The 12,879-nt window shown below is 51.4% G+C and overlaps 1 protein-coding gene across 1 annotated transcript; it reads left to right on the forward strand.

Annotated features, from left to right (window-relative positions):
• The first annotated feature begins 11,594 nt into the window (after positions 1-11,594).
• On the forward strand, positions 11,595-12,879 carry LOC112895487. Its single transcript, XM_025963439.1, has 5 exons — positions 11,595-11,714; positions 11,798-11,971; positions 12,040-12,429; positions 12,517-12,720; positions 12,791-12,879. The coding sequence occupies exons 1-5, from the start codon at positions 11,598-11,600 to the stop codon at positions 12,851-12,853; spliced, it is 948 nt and encodes a 315-aa protein (XP_025819224.1). The 5' UTR covers positions 11,595-11,597; the 3' UTR covers positions 12,854-12,879.

Here is a 12,879-nt window from a genome sequence, read left to right on the forward strand (position 1 = left end):
AGTTGGTTGCTCAATTTTGCTCCACTGCTTGGTTTGAAGGTGAGGGCAAGAATTCCTTTATTCACTTCAATCTTCAAGGGCGCGCCTTCTGGGTTTCATACAAGCAATTTGCTACTATCCTTAAGCTTGATGACACTCTAGATGAGATGGAAATTCACGATGACATCAATCCAACGGATGAAGCTCTTATGACTCTCTATCGGGATGAGGATCCGGATATAGCGACGACTCATGGACTACGTCCATATATGGAGATCATGAACAGGCTATTCCGGGAGACCTTGACTCCCAAGAGGGGTGATCGCACCAAGATTCATGGTACGGTCAAGAACCTTCTTCTAGCTATGGACTTTGATCACCCGCTCTTTAGTGTCTTTCACTTTTTCTGGACGGAGTTGAGGTACATGCTCCATCATGGCAGTAATCCAGTTATCTATGCTCCATACATTCAAAGGATGATTAATGCCGTGACTGGAATGGAGTTTGGATATGATGCGGTCCATGCCCCATATTGCCCACAGCCTCCCAAGGAGCAAGAGTTTCCACCAGAGGGCGAGTCTCCCCCATCAGCTCACTCTCCACCCCAGCCCACTATGGATATGCCCTCCACCTCGGCGATGCCTTCCTCTTCTAGGACTCGTCCTCGCAGGAAAGGCAATGCCTTTATTTCTGGCTTGAAAGCTCTCTTCAAAGTATGCCGCAACACCAACGATGTAGTTCGTGCTCACGCTCGGGCAAATCAGCAGAGTATCAACAGGATTGAGCGCCACCTTGGCATTGAGGAGACGGATTGGCCCTCATTTCCGCCTTCTCCTCCTAGGGACTTTCCAGCTGCGTGGGAGCATTATGATGTAGGTGCTGATGATGATGATGATGATGATGAGGATGATGAGTGATTACTGCTCCGAGCTTCCATTTGTCTTTTCTCTTTTTGGTGTTTGATGCCAAAGGGGGAGAAGATTGTATCCTAGCATTCCTAGCATTCTTATCTTTCCATCCTTTAGAGTCGTTGTGCGACTTTGGATCTATGTGAGACTTGGCTTGTATCCTATTTGAACTAAGTTGGCTTGTAATTTCTAATTTCTTTTTATGGATGATGTTTGCATGGTTGTGATCTTATTGCTTTTCTATGTTTGTGAAATCATGTGATATTACATTATCTTGGTTTTATCTCATCATGATGCTTTGACTTTATTTGGTTTGCTCATTATGAAATGAAGCCAACCCATGCCTTGAACAGAAAAATGCGAACCCGACGATTCGTTAAAATTGGAGAACGGTACCAGTTCAAGAAATGTGGTTCAAGCGAAGATAATTCTTTGTTTTATATTTTCTTTAGTCTAGGTATACCGTACTATCAAAGGGGATGTGGAAAGTGTGTGGTAGAACACAAATAAACCAAATCCGGAACCCATGCCTTGAACAGAAAAATGCAAACCCGAGTGGTCCTGGCGGACTGTCCGCCAGTCCTGGCGGACAGTCCGCCAGGACACTTAAAAACAGCCTAACGGCTAGTTTTTAGTGAGGCTCTGTATATATCCCTTCGACCCCAACGGGAAATCCACCCTGCCAAACTGCATAAGCTTAGCCTCAAGCACCTTCTAAGCACTCCAAAACTCCCCAAAGTGAAACCCTAGCTTCCCCACTCCAAATCCTTAGTTTAGGGTTGGGTTTGAGCAAGATCCAAGCAAGATTCAAGTTCTTTCCCAAGAGATTCACCAGCTTTGCCGAGGGAGCAAGATCCAAGCAAGATTTAAGCGATTGTTATCACTTTTTAAGCCATTGTGATCGCTTTGGCTGATCAGCAAATGAGGAGTCCAAATTTCTTAGCCTCAGTAGCCATGGAGGCCCAGGCACCCCGCGCACGCGTGCAGCAGGAACTGCCGCAGCGACCAAGATGCTCATGTTTTTCCATCGACGTCGCGTTAGCTAGATGCTTCCTGTGCGTGAGAGCTTTTGGGTAAAGGGCTGCTCCATTTATGGCTTTATTATCACAATATTTCCTGATTAACAACGCCCACGCTTCTATCGCTCCTAGTAACAGATGAGTGTGAAATTCACCAGTGACACGGACAAACTTTATTCATTGCCTGGATAGAGAGTGTGATGTTGTGTTGTGCAACTTGCTTGCCAATTGGATGCTCACGTGACAAAGTTATGACTATTTTTTTCTCGTATCCAGTCCAATAATATATATATACATATATATATATATATACATATATCACAACGGACATCACATGCAGTTTATATATATATATATGACAATACACATTACACACATTTCATATATGACAATACTCATACAAGTCCATACAAATTCATACAAAGTTCATACAAGTTCAAATGTCCCGAGCCAGCATAAATGAACATATACAGTCCATACATGTTTGGAAACTTTCATACAACTCACTGGGTCGGCGGCGGCGGCGGAGGCGGTGGCGGCGGGACAAACCCGTAAATAGCTTCTAAGGCATAGTCCTTTGCTTCAGAATCTTCAAGTTTCAAGAATATCTGACGCTGCTCCCAATTTAACCTGCATAAATTTAGAACAGAACGAAGTTCTTTGCCTTTGAAACCACACCTCATAGCTTTGTCACAACAATTTTCCATACTCAGTCGACCCATGAAGAGTTGTGCGGCAAATTCTTTATCTTCCATCAGGTTTGAAAAACGTTCACCAAAGCTTGAATCTGACTTGCCACTACTGGTGGACTCTGCGTTGCATGTCATCTTCATCTTCATCTTCTTTCTGGGATTAGGCTCATTGGCTACATTATCATTGTCTACAAAATGTGTCGGCGGGGTCTCGACGACATAGTCAGGCGTAACATAGTCAAACACTGCTGCATATGTGAGCCAATGCTCTGAAATATAGTGCTCACCCGCCTGCATAAACCAAAAAAAAACTTGTGGATTACACACAAGGGTATTAAGATTAAGCTAAGTTTCGGATTATGATATGGATTGCAATGCTTACCAAATGGAGTTTGACATCATTTTCCAATGCAGTAACATGTTCTTTTATATCATCGATACTCAAGTTGCAACTCACAACTTGTAGAGTTCGTGCAACTTTTTCCAGTACATCAGGATCAGTAGCTCTCCACTGATCGTTACTATCCGCAAACTTTATGTTATGCAAAGAAAGAAGGATTCTTTTTCGCGTGTCCATCGGATCAGTTGGAAACCTACAATTTGTAATCCAGCTTACTTTTGACTTTTCTGTTCAAAAATAATTATAAGGATGCAGACAAACTTACATTTCATACTCCAGCTCTATCGGTCCACTTAATAATATAAAAAAAACTTGCGTCAGAACTATTTGGAAATGTGCAAATAATTTCGTATACAAATTATAAGGACAACTAAACCTTGCAGGTGAGCTTCCACATGATTCCGACTGGGTGTTTTCCTTAACCCTTGCAGGTGAGCTTCTTTTCGACCGGGTGTTCAACTGAAAGAATGAGTCAATAAGTCATTGGGAAATTTGTATGCAAAAAACTTGTTGGATATTTGATTTAGTCCCGCCATGAATCAAGGAGGCTGGACCGATTAACTTTGGAACACCTCAATTCAACTAAAACAAACCTGTGTTGGACTGGGCCTTCGAGCTGAGAGCGGCGGTACAGGCGAACACGATTCCTCAGTTGACACTGAACCGGACATACAATGGCTAGTTGTTGAAACTGATGGAACGAAGTCCTGCCAAGAAGGAAATAAAATCCATATACATTATGGATCAATGCACAAAAAAAGAGATGTCTTATTTTCTAAATACATAGCCGAGAATAATATCAATTGCATATGATACAAGTTTTTATGAACAAAACAACGTGTAATGGCGTAGGTCGAAAACACAGATTTAGGGTCTCATATGGTCGAAAACACAGATTTAGGGTCTCTTATGGTCGAAAGCTTATCAGCTCAAAATTGTTTGCCCCCCAAAAAATACAAGTAGCAATACCTATATATTGAACAAGTACAGAACACAGTCCCAGATTGCTCTATTCTCCCAGTTACTCAAGGTGTAAGCCAACCCTACTTAATTCTGGAAAGTCATCATGTAGTTGGCCACAAGGAGCACTCAGCTGATATCACAAGTGCGAAAGGGGTGTTAATTGTTGACTTTAAGCCCCAAGACATGCCTATGGTAAGTTTCTTTCGGTCTCACAAGTTACGAAAATTGTGAGAGCAACATGACAGCCAAAGGTAACAGACAACAAGCACTCTCTGCACAGTACAAAGAAATAGCGGTCAGTCAGAACTGAGGGGTCCTGGCGGACAGTCCGCCAGGCCAGGCGGACAGTCCGCCAGGCCCTCTCAGTTCTGATTGTTACAGCATAATACTGTGTTTGTCTCCACCCGTTCTTTCGTTACTTCTAATCAAGCAAAGAGAAAATAGGGAGATTATTAAAAAAAATCAACATGCCTTGGTTACCAATCAGTCACTGAATAATATAGCTTCTTGCTGGATCAGCCTTTTTAGATAATCAACCTGAAATCAACATGCATAAGGTGGGATGCGAGTGGTAATGGAGAAACAAGTAGCGAGATCTTTAAAATGAATGACTTGTGTGCAACTACATTGAAAAGTCAGAGGCAGACATTCTCAGCACACGCCGGGGGCGGGGCGGCGGCGGCGGGGGCGTAGGCCGGGGGCACGGCTGCGGCGGGGGCGCCGGCCGGGGCCGCGGGGCGGGAGAGCGGCGGCGGCCGGGAACGCGGGCGGGGGTGCGGGCCAGGTGGGGCCGCGGCGCGGGCCGGGCGGGGGCGGGGGCGGGGGCGCGGGCGGGCGGGCGCGGGCGGCGGCCGGGAACGCGGGCGGGGGCGCGAGCGGGGGCCGCGGGGCGGGGGAGCGGCGGCGGCGCGGCGGGGGCGGCGGGGGCGCGGGGCGGGGGCGCGGGGCGGGCGGGGCGGGGGCGGGGGCGCGGGCGGGCGGGCGCGGGCGGCGGGCGGCGGCGCGGCGGGGCGGCGGGGGCGGCGCGGGCGCGGGCCGGGCGGGGGCGCGGCGCGGCGGGCGGGGGCGCGTGCGGGCGGCGCGGGCGCGGGCCGGGCGGGGGCGCGGCGCGGGCGGCGCGCGGCGCGGGCGCCGGCGGCGGCCGGGAACGCGGGCGGCGGCGGCGTGGCCGGCGGGACGCGGGCGGCGGCGGCGCGGCGGGGCGGCGGGGGCGGCGCGGGCGCGGGCGGCGGGGGCGCGGGCCGGGCGGGGGCGCGGCGCGGCGGGCGGGCGGCGCGGGCGGGGGAGCGGGCGGGCGGCGCGCGGCGCGGGCGCGGGCGGCGGCCGGGAACGCGGGCGGGGGGGAGCGGCGGCGGCGCAGCGGGCCCGGGGCGGGGGCGGCGGCTCAATCGAAGATAGCGGGGCCGGGGGCGGGGCTTTGCCGAGTGCCGCGGATCGGAGGCACTCGGCAAACAAGCGGGTTTTGCCGAGCGCCAGATCTAGGGCACTCGGCAAACAAGCGGGTTTATCTCGCCCGCCGCACCGCACGCCTGCCCACGCCCGCCCGCACGCCGCCGCCCACGCTCGCCCGCCCGCCGCCGCCCACGCCCCCGCCCGCCGCCCACGCCCACGCCCACGGCCGCCGCCCGCCGCCGCCCGCGGCCCGCCGCGCCCGCCCGCCCCGCCACGCCCGCCGCCCACGCCCGCCGCGCCGGCCCACGCCCACGCCGCCCGCGCCCGCCGCCCACGCCCACGCCGCCCGCGCCCGCCGCCCCGCCGCCCACGCCCGCCGCGCCCGCCGCCCGCCGCCCACGCCGCCCGCCGCCGCCGCCGCCGCCCACGCCGCCGCGCCCCGCCGCCCACGCCCACGCCGCCCGCCCCGCCGCCCGCCGCCCGCCGCCCACGCCCACGCCGGCCGCCGCCGCCCGCCGCCCGCGCCCGCCGCCCACGCCCCGCCCGCCGCGCCGCCCACGCCCACGCCGCCGCGCCCGCCGCCCACGCCCGCCCGCCGCGCCCGCCCGCGCCGCGCCCGCCCGCCCACGCCCACGCCGCCACGCCCGCCCCCACGCCCACGCCGCCGCGCCCGCCGCCCACGCTCGCCGCACCGAGGCCGCTGGCTCGCCGCTCCGAGGCCGCGGGCACGCCGCCCCGAGGCCACCGACGCCGCTGCTCACACCCCGACGCCGCTGCTCCCACACAGCAGTCTTCCCAACGCCGTCGTCTCGCCGGGGAGCGCTCCTCGGGTGCTGTCGCCGACCGTCCGTCCGCCGCCGGCAACGTCGCCTCCAGTCTAGGTGACGACCCCGCCTTGCTAGTACACTTTAATTGTATTCTTGTCATTGCCTGAATTGTGGTATACCGTGTGGTGGTGCTCGACTAAATTGCTCCTATTACTTTAGTGCTCGACTCAGGTGCTGTAAAGGTTTTTTGGCTGGCTGAGAGGTCCTGGCGGACTGTCCGCCAGGCCTTTTTGGCTGGCTGAGAGGTCCTGGCGGACTGTCCGCCAGGCCTGGCGGACAGTCCGCCAGGACATCTCGGGGTCAGCCAGCAGAACTGATCATATATATTTGATATTAACTAGTTTTCGTTGTCTATAGTAGAGGATGGAGGACCGTAGGTGGATGTACACTGGTCACCGTAGTAAGAGAGATGTGAGCCCTGAGTGGATTAAGAACACCAATGAATTCTTGGAACAGGCGTGGGGCGAGAATGCTAAAGGAGCGGCTAGAATTTTCTGTCCATGCAGCAAGTGTGCTAACAGGAAAAGACAAACACAGGATGTCATGGGGGAACATCTCTTCCTTAATGGATTTACGCCAAACTATACCCGGTGGATCCATCATGGTGAAGGCCATCGTAGGAGAGAGGACGTGGTGAGACCACGTGTCGAGGATTGTGATGCTGAGGCTGGTGTAGTGGACATGTTAGATGACTATCATGAGGCACACGTTGCTGAAGAACTTGTAGAGGAGGAGCCTGAGGGGTCCGCAAAGGCGTTTTACGATATGTTTGCCTCAGCACAGAAACCCCTTCACGGACATACAAAAGTTTCTCAGCTGGATGCCATTGGACGAGTAATGGCGTTGAAGTCGCGGTACAGCCTGAGCAGAGACACCTTTGATGGTATAGTGACAGTTATTGGCAGCCTGCTTCCAGAGGGTCACATCCTGCCAAAGAGTATGTACGAGTCACAGAAACTTCTTCGTGCACTCAAGATGCCGTATGACAAGATACATGCCTGTCCGAACGGATGTGTCCTGTTCAGGAAAGAATACGCGGAAGAAAAGTACTGTCCGAAGTGTAAATCCTCTAGGTTCCTGGAGGTTGACTCTGGTGATGGCAACAAGAGGCAGCTTGATATCCCCGTGACAATCCTACGTCACCTGCCGGCCATACCGAGGATCCAACGGCTGTACATGACTGAGGAATCCGCGAAACAGATGACATGGCATAAGAAAGGGAAACGATACAATCCTCACAAGATGGTACATGCATCAGATGGTGAAGCATGGACCTACTTTGATAGCATTCATCGGGACAAAGCCAGTGAGGCTCGTAATGTTCGTATTGCGCTGGCAACTGATGGATTCAATCCGTATGGAGCGATGGCTGCCACATACACATGTTGGCCCATGTTTCTGATTCCCCTCAATCTCCCCCCAGGCATAGCATTCCAACGACAGAACGTGTTGTTATCGTTGATTATTCCTGGACACCCGGGGAAAAATATGGGTGTGTTCATGGAGCCGCTGATTGATGAATTGGTCCATGCTTGGGAGGAAGGGGTATGGACATATGATCGGGCCACAAAGACCAACTTCAAGATGCATGTTTGGTATCAATACTCTCTGCACGATTTTCTGGCGTATGGGGTCTTCTGCGGGTGGTGTGTTCACGGCAAATTCCCATGTCCGGTATGCAAGGAACGTCTTAGGTTCCTTTGGTTGCAGAAGGGTGGTAAGTATGTTGCGTTCGACAAACATCGACAGTTCCTACCTCTTGACCATCCATTCAGACGAGACATCAAAAACTTTACAAAAGGTGTTACAGTGACAGACCTCGCAAGTCCGATGAGGACTAGTGCCGAGATTCGTCAGCAGATAGATGGTCTCTTGATCAATCCAGAGGGTGGCTTTGTGGGATATAGTGAGCAACATATGTGGACTCATAAGTCGGGCTTGACTCGGCTCCCGTACTATGACGACCTGCTCCTTCCACACAACATTGATGTGATGCACACTGAAAAGAATGTTGCTGAAGCACTTTGGGCAACAATCATGGATATTCCCACGAAGACAAAGGACAATGTTAAGGCTAGGTTGGATCTAGCAATATTGTGTGACAGACCAAACTTAGAAATGAGGCCTCCTGCACGAGGAAAGACATGGAGAAGGCCTAAGGCCGATTATGTCTTGAGCAAGCCCCAAAGGATAGAAGTACTACAATGGATCAAGGCGTTGATGTTCCCTGATGGCTATGCAGCTAATCTGAGTAGAGGAGTCAACTTGTCTACTTTGCGAGTCTTAGGTATGAAGAGTCATGACTACCACATATGGATTGAGCGGCTTCTTCCAGCGATGGTTCGAGGTTATGTCCCTGAGCATGTCTGGCTGGTACTTGCAGAGTTGAGCTACTTCTTCCGCACACTTTGTGCAAAGGAGTTATCACGGACCTTAGTTGCAGACTTGGAAAGAATCGCACCGGTGTTGTTATGTAAGTTGGAGAAGATCTTTCCACCCGGATTCTTTAATCCGATGGAGCATATGATATTGCATCTCCCGTATGAGGCACGAATGGGGGGTCCCGTGCAGGGTCGGTGGTGCTATCCAATTGAAAGATGCCTAAAGGTTATCCGAAAGAAATGTGGAAATAAAAGCAAAATTGAGGGTTCCATTGCCGAGGCATACATTCTGGAGGAGGTGTCGAACTTTACATCAGTATACTATGGTGACAACCTACCTAGTGTGCATAATCCACCGGCTCGTTACAATGCTAGCGAAAATGACTCGAGACTCAGCCTTTTTCAAGGTCAGCTTGGAACTGCAAGTGGTTCGACCACCAAGAGGTTGAGTCATCAAGAGTGGTGTCGGATCATGCTGTATGTGTTGACCAACCTTGACGAGGTGACACCGTACATGCAACAATTTATTCAAGAATTCTGGCGTCAATCAAGGGATATCACGGAGCAGGAATTAGATACCCTGCTCAAACAAGGTGCAGGAAATGGATCACCCAATTTTATTTCTTGGTTCAAACAGAAGGTACGGTCCAATCTAGCCCGTACTTAGCTTTTCACTCTAAGTTGTTTTTACTTAGTTTGTCCAATCGTACTTGAACTTGCAGGGCGTTAGCGATGCGACCTTGAGTGCCGAGTTGAGACAGGTGGCCGGTGGCTTTGGATATAAGGTCAAGTCATATTCTGGTTATGACGTGAATGGATATCGTTTTTGTACAAGCAGTCATGAGGATTGTCGACCCAATCGAAAGACCACAAATTCTGGGGTGTTTACTCCCGGCCTTGATGGGATTGAGTATTATGGAAGAATTGAAGAAATATACGAACTCAGCTACTATGGTTCGAAACGACTTAATCCCGTGATATTCAAATGTCATTGGTTTGACCCTCAAGCAATGAGACGGACGCATTCTAATGTTGGGCTAGTCGAAATTCGACAGGATTCAGTCATGACCATAGACGATGTCTATGTTGTTGCTCAACAGGCTATACAAGTTTATTATCTCCCATATGCGTGTGAAAGCAAAGAGCATCTTAAGGGTTGGTATATTGTGTACAAGACATCACCGCACGGTAGAGTACCTGTCCCTAACGATGATGATTACAACTTAGATCCAAACATATATGACGGAGAGTTCTTTCAAGAAGAGGGGCTACAAGGGCGATTCGAGATAGAATTAACCGAGGCAAACGAAATGGAAGTTGAAGCAGTTGATGATGCGGGGGAGGAGGAAGAGGTGCAGAGCGTTAAGGATTTACACATGCTAGAACGACTACAAGTAGACAATGCAAATGAAGACACCGAGTCTTCTGATCTTATTGGTTACGACATGATTGATAGTGATGATGAGGACTATGATCCAGCTAATCCCGACTACGATGAATATTTTTAGTCAATGTAAGACTATATTATTACGTATTGATGTTCTATTTTCTTCATGTATTTATCTATAAGTATGTATTATATATTTATCTGTACTTATTACGTAATTATGGTTGTTGCTATAAAGTGGTAAACTTTTTTTATGTTGTCTTGAAAACTGTGTTTTAGTTGTCTTCTGCTTTGTCTCATATACATCCAATCATCCCTCTAAGATATCTTAAAGTTTGGATCAATCCCTTGGAATTAAAGAAGGTTTTTTGGCTGGCTGAGAGGTCCTGGCGGACTGTCCGCCAGGAATGGCGGACAGTCCGCCAGGACAGATCGGGATCAGCCAGCAGAACTGATCATTTTTCTTTCATCCAAAGTATCTCTTCGTGGGCCATCGTCTTATGTCCGTGGGAGGCTGTCCAAAACCCCTATACCTCTTGGATGAAGCTCCTCTATCTCTATTCATCCACATAACACAACTCGGTTTTGTTTATGTGTTTATCTTGGATGAAGCTCCTCTATCTCTCTTCATCCACATAATTATTATGTAATTATTTCTATTTTCTTTATGTATTTATCTAAGTATGTGTTATATATTTATCTGTACTAATTAATTTTCTTTTAATTGCAGGGGATTCACCAAAGATGGTGGGCCGCGGGATGAAGAAGAGTGTAGCGGCCCTTCACAAGAGGTTTTCGGGGGGGAGCAGTGAGCCGACGTCCGGGGCGGCTGAGGGACCGTCTTACAGGAGGAGGAGGGGGAGTGGCAGGAGGGCGATGACACAGGCGCCGCCGGAGGAGGAGCATGCGCTCCCGGAGGAGGAGGTGCCTCCCGGAGGAGGAGGTGCCGCCGGAGGAGGAGGAGCAGGCGCACCCGGAGGAGGAGCAGGCGCTCCCAGAGGGGAGGACGAGCAGGCGGACCAGGTGGTCCACCAGGAGGGGCCAGGGGACGACGAGCAGGCGGACGAGGAGGGCACGGAGGCCTCTGCTTCGTCAACCGTCTACCAGCGAGGTCCGGCGAGTCTCCCCCAGCGACCGATTCCTGAAGCAAAACGCCCGATCATAGCTCCCCAAGGGGATAAGTAAGTAAATTTACATGTTTTCAGTACATGTTTACGGTATAATTTCAATTTTGTGGTAGAAAATAAAATTTTTTATCAATCACCTGTGCAGGAACTGGATAGTTGTGGAGAGGCCCGTTGGTGCTCACAGACGCCATGTGAATGGCATCTTGGGTCTTCTGGTTAGGGATCACTTCCCTGGCCTGGTCACGTTGGCCGGAGAGCCATGTCCGGCCTATACGTGGGAGCACTACCGGGCCGTCCCCGACATGCGGGATGTTGCCGGCAGACAGTGGCCCAACTTGGCTGAGCGAGTGAAGGGCGAGCTTTGGGTAAGTGATCAATATATCGCATTCGTTGCACATCCTTGATAATATGATTGAAATAATGATATCGTGTTTATTGCAGGATTTCTACAGACTACAGGCCGGGATGGACGCGCAGGCGGATGTGGTTGCCGAGTATCGCTGCAAAAAGCTTGTTACCGACATGTTCTACGAGCAGCGCCTCCAGTCAATCATCAACTACCACGCCGTCGTCCTTGGACAGAAGGTCACCAAGGCGCAAGCAAGAACTATGACGTTGACTGAGGAGCAGTACTTGCAGGTAAATACCAAAATTTGATTTATTTGACCATTAAGTTGGCTTAATGTCCTCTACTAATATGTCTTCTACTTGATGTCATGTAGATGGTTCCTCATTGGTGTGCCCACTTTCCTGAGTGCTGGCAGCAGATAGTTGCTAAGTGGTTATCCGACGACTGGAACGCTGTGCACCAGGAGCGTCGTGAGCACCGTCTGACTATGGCCGGTGTGCCACACCACCAAGGCAACCGTAACCTGACCGAGTACGCCCAAGCATGGGTACGCGACTTTACTTGTTTTGTGGTTATTCAACTATGCATGATTTCTCATCATCTTGTTTCTCGCAGTCGGCGGCACATGGAGGGCAGCAGTGCAACAAATTCATGGCGTATGCTCTATCCCACAAGGGTAAAGCGACATCCAGCGTCAGCTACAACGCGGAGGACGGGCCCGAGGCGTACAGCAACCCGAGCATCTATACTCGCCTCAATGAGTACACATCGATGGCGAGGGAGGTGCACGGCCAAGAGTACGATCCGACCCAGGAGGATCTTGACGCTGAAATTGTCATGAAGGTCGGAGGAGGAAAGAAGCATGGACGGTACTGGATTTGCGACGGCGCGATCGACTCCTCTTCTACTCCGACTCTATCTCAGATAAAAGCACGGCAAACGAGCTCGAGCGCAGGCATCCGACCTCGTCCGGACAGTTCGACGAGCCAAGTCCAGGCACTCCAGGTTGTTGCTTGTTCATACGTTTTTTATCTATTATATTACATAACTTAGCTTTTGTATTATTGTAAAATTGGGGTAAAAATTTTGCAGGCTCAGCTGCAAGAAGAGAGGAGAGAACGTATGGAGTTGGAGGCAAGGATGAGGGCGGAGATGGAGGCCGAGCGGGAGGCTGACCGACAGAGGATGGCGAGCATGTTCGCGTACATTCAGAGTCTTGGCGCAGCGACGGGTCTACCTCCGCCACCTCCCTTCGTCACCCCACCTAGACCACCCACCGATCCGTTTTCTACTTCAGTGAGTATGCAATGTTCAATATGTCGTTTATTTTGTCGTTTCACTCATACATTTCATCTATATGTTGCAGAATCAGTCGGCGGCCTCCAATGATCCGTATATTTCTCCAAATCAGACCAACCAGAACAACTAGCCACCTTCGGCATAGATGATGGAGTT

The sequence above is a fragment of the Panicum hallii genome, chromosome 5 (genome assembly GCF_002211085.1).
Source record: "Panicum hallii strain FIL2 chromosome 5, PHallii_v3.1, whole genome shotgun sequence".
Lineage (NCBI taxonomy): Eukaryota > Viridiplantae > Streptophyta > Magnoliopsida > Poales > Poaceae > Panicum > Panicum hallii.

Bases quoted from the DNA above. Each gene is read 5' to 3' on its own strand.
- LOC112895487 (XM_025963439.1), top strand. From the start codon at position 11,598: ATGTTCTACGAGCAGCGCCTCCAGTCAATCATCAACTACCACGCCGTC. The intron at 11,972-12,039 runs GTACGCGACTTT...TGTTTCTCGCAG, and splicing joins CCGAGTACGCCCAAGCATGG to TCGGCGGCACATGGAGGGCA. The intron at 12,430-12,516 runs GTTGTTGCTTGT...AAAATTTTGCAG, and splicing joins GCCAAGTCCAGGCACTCCAG to GCTCAGCTGCAAGAAGAGAG.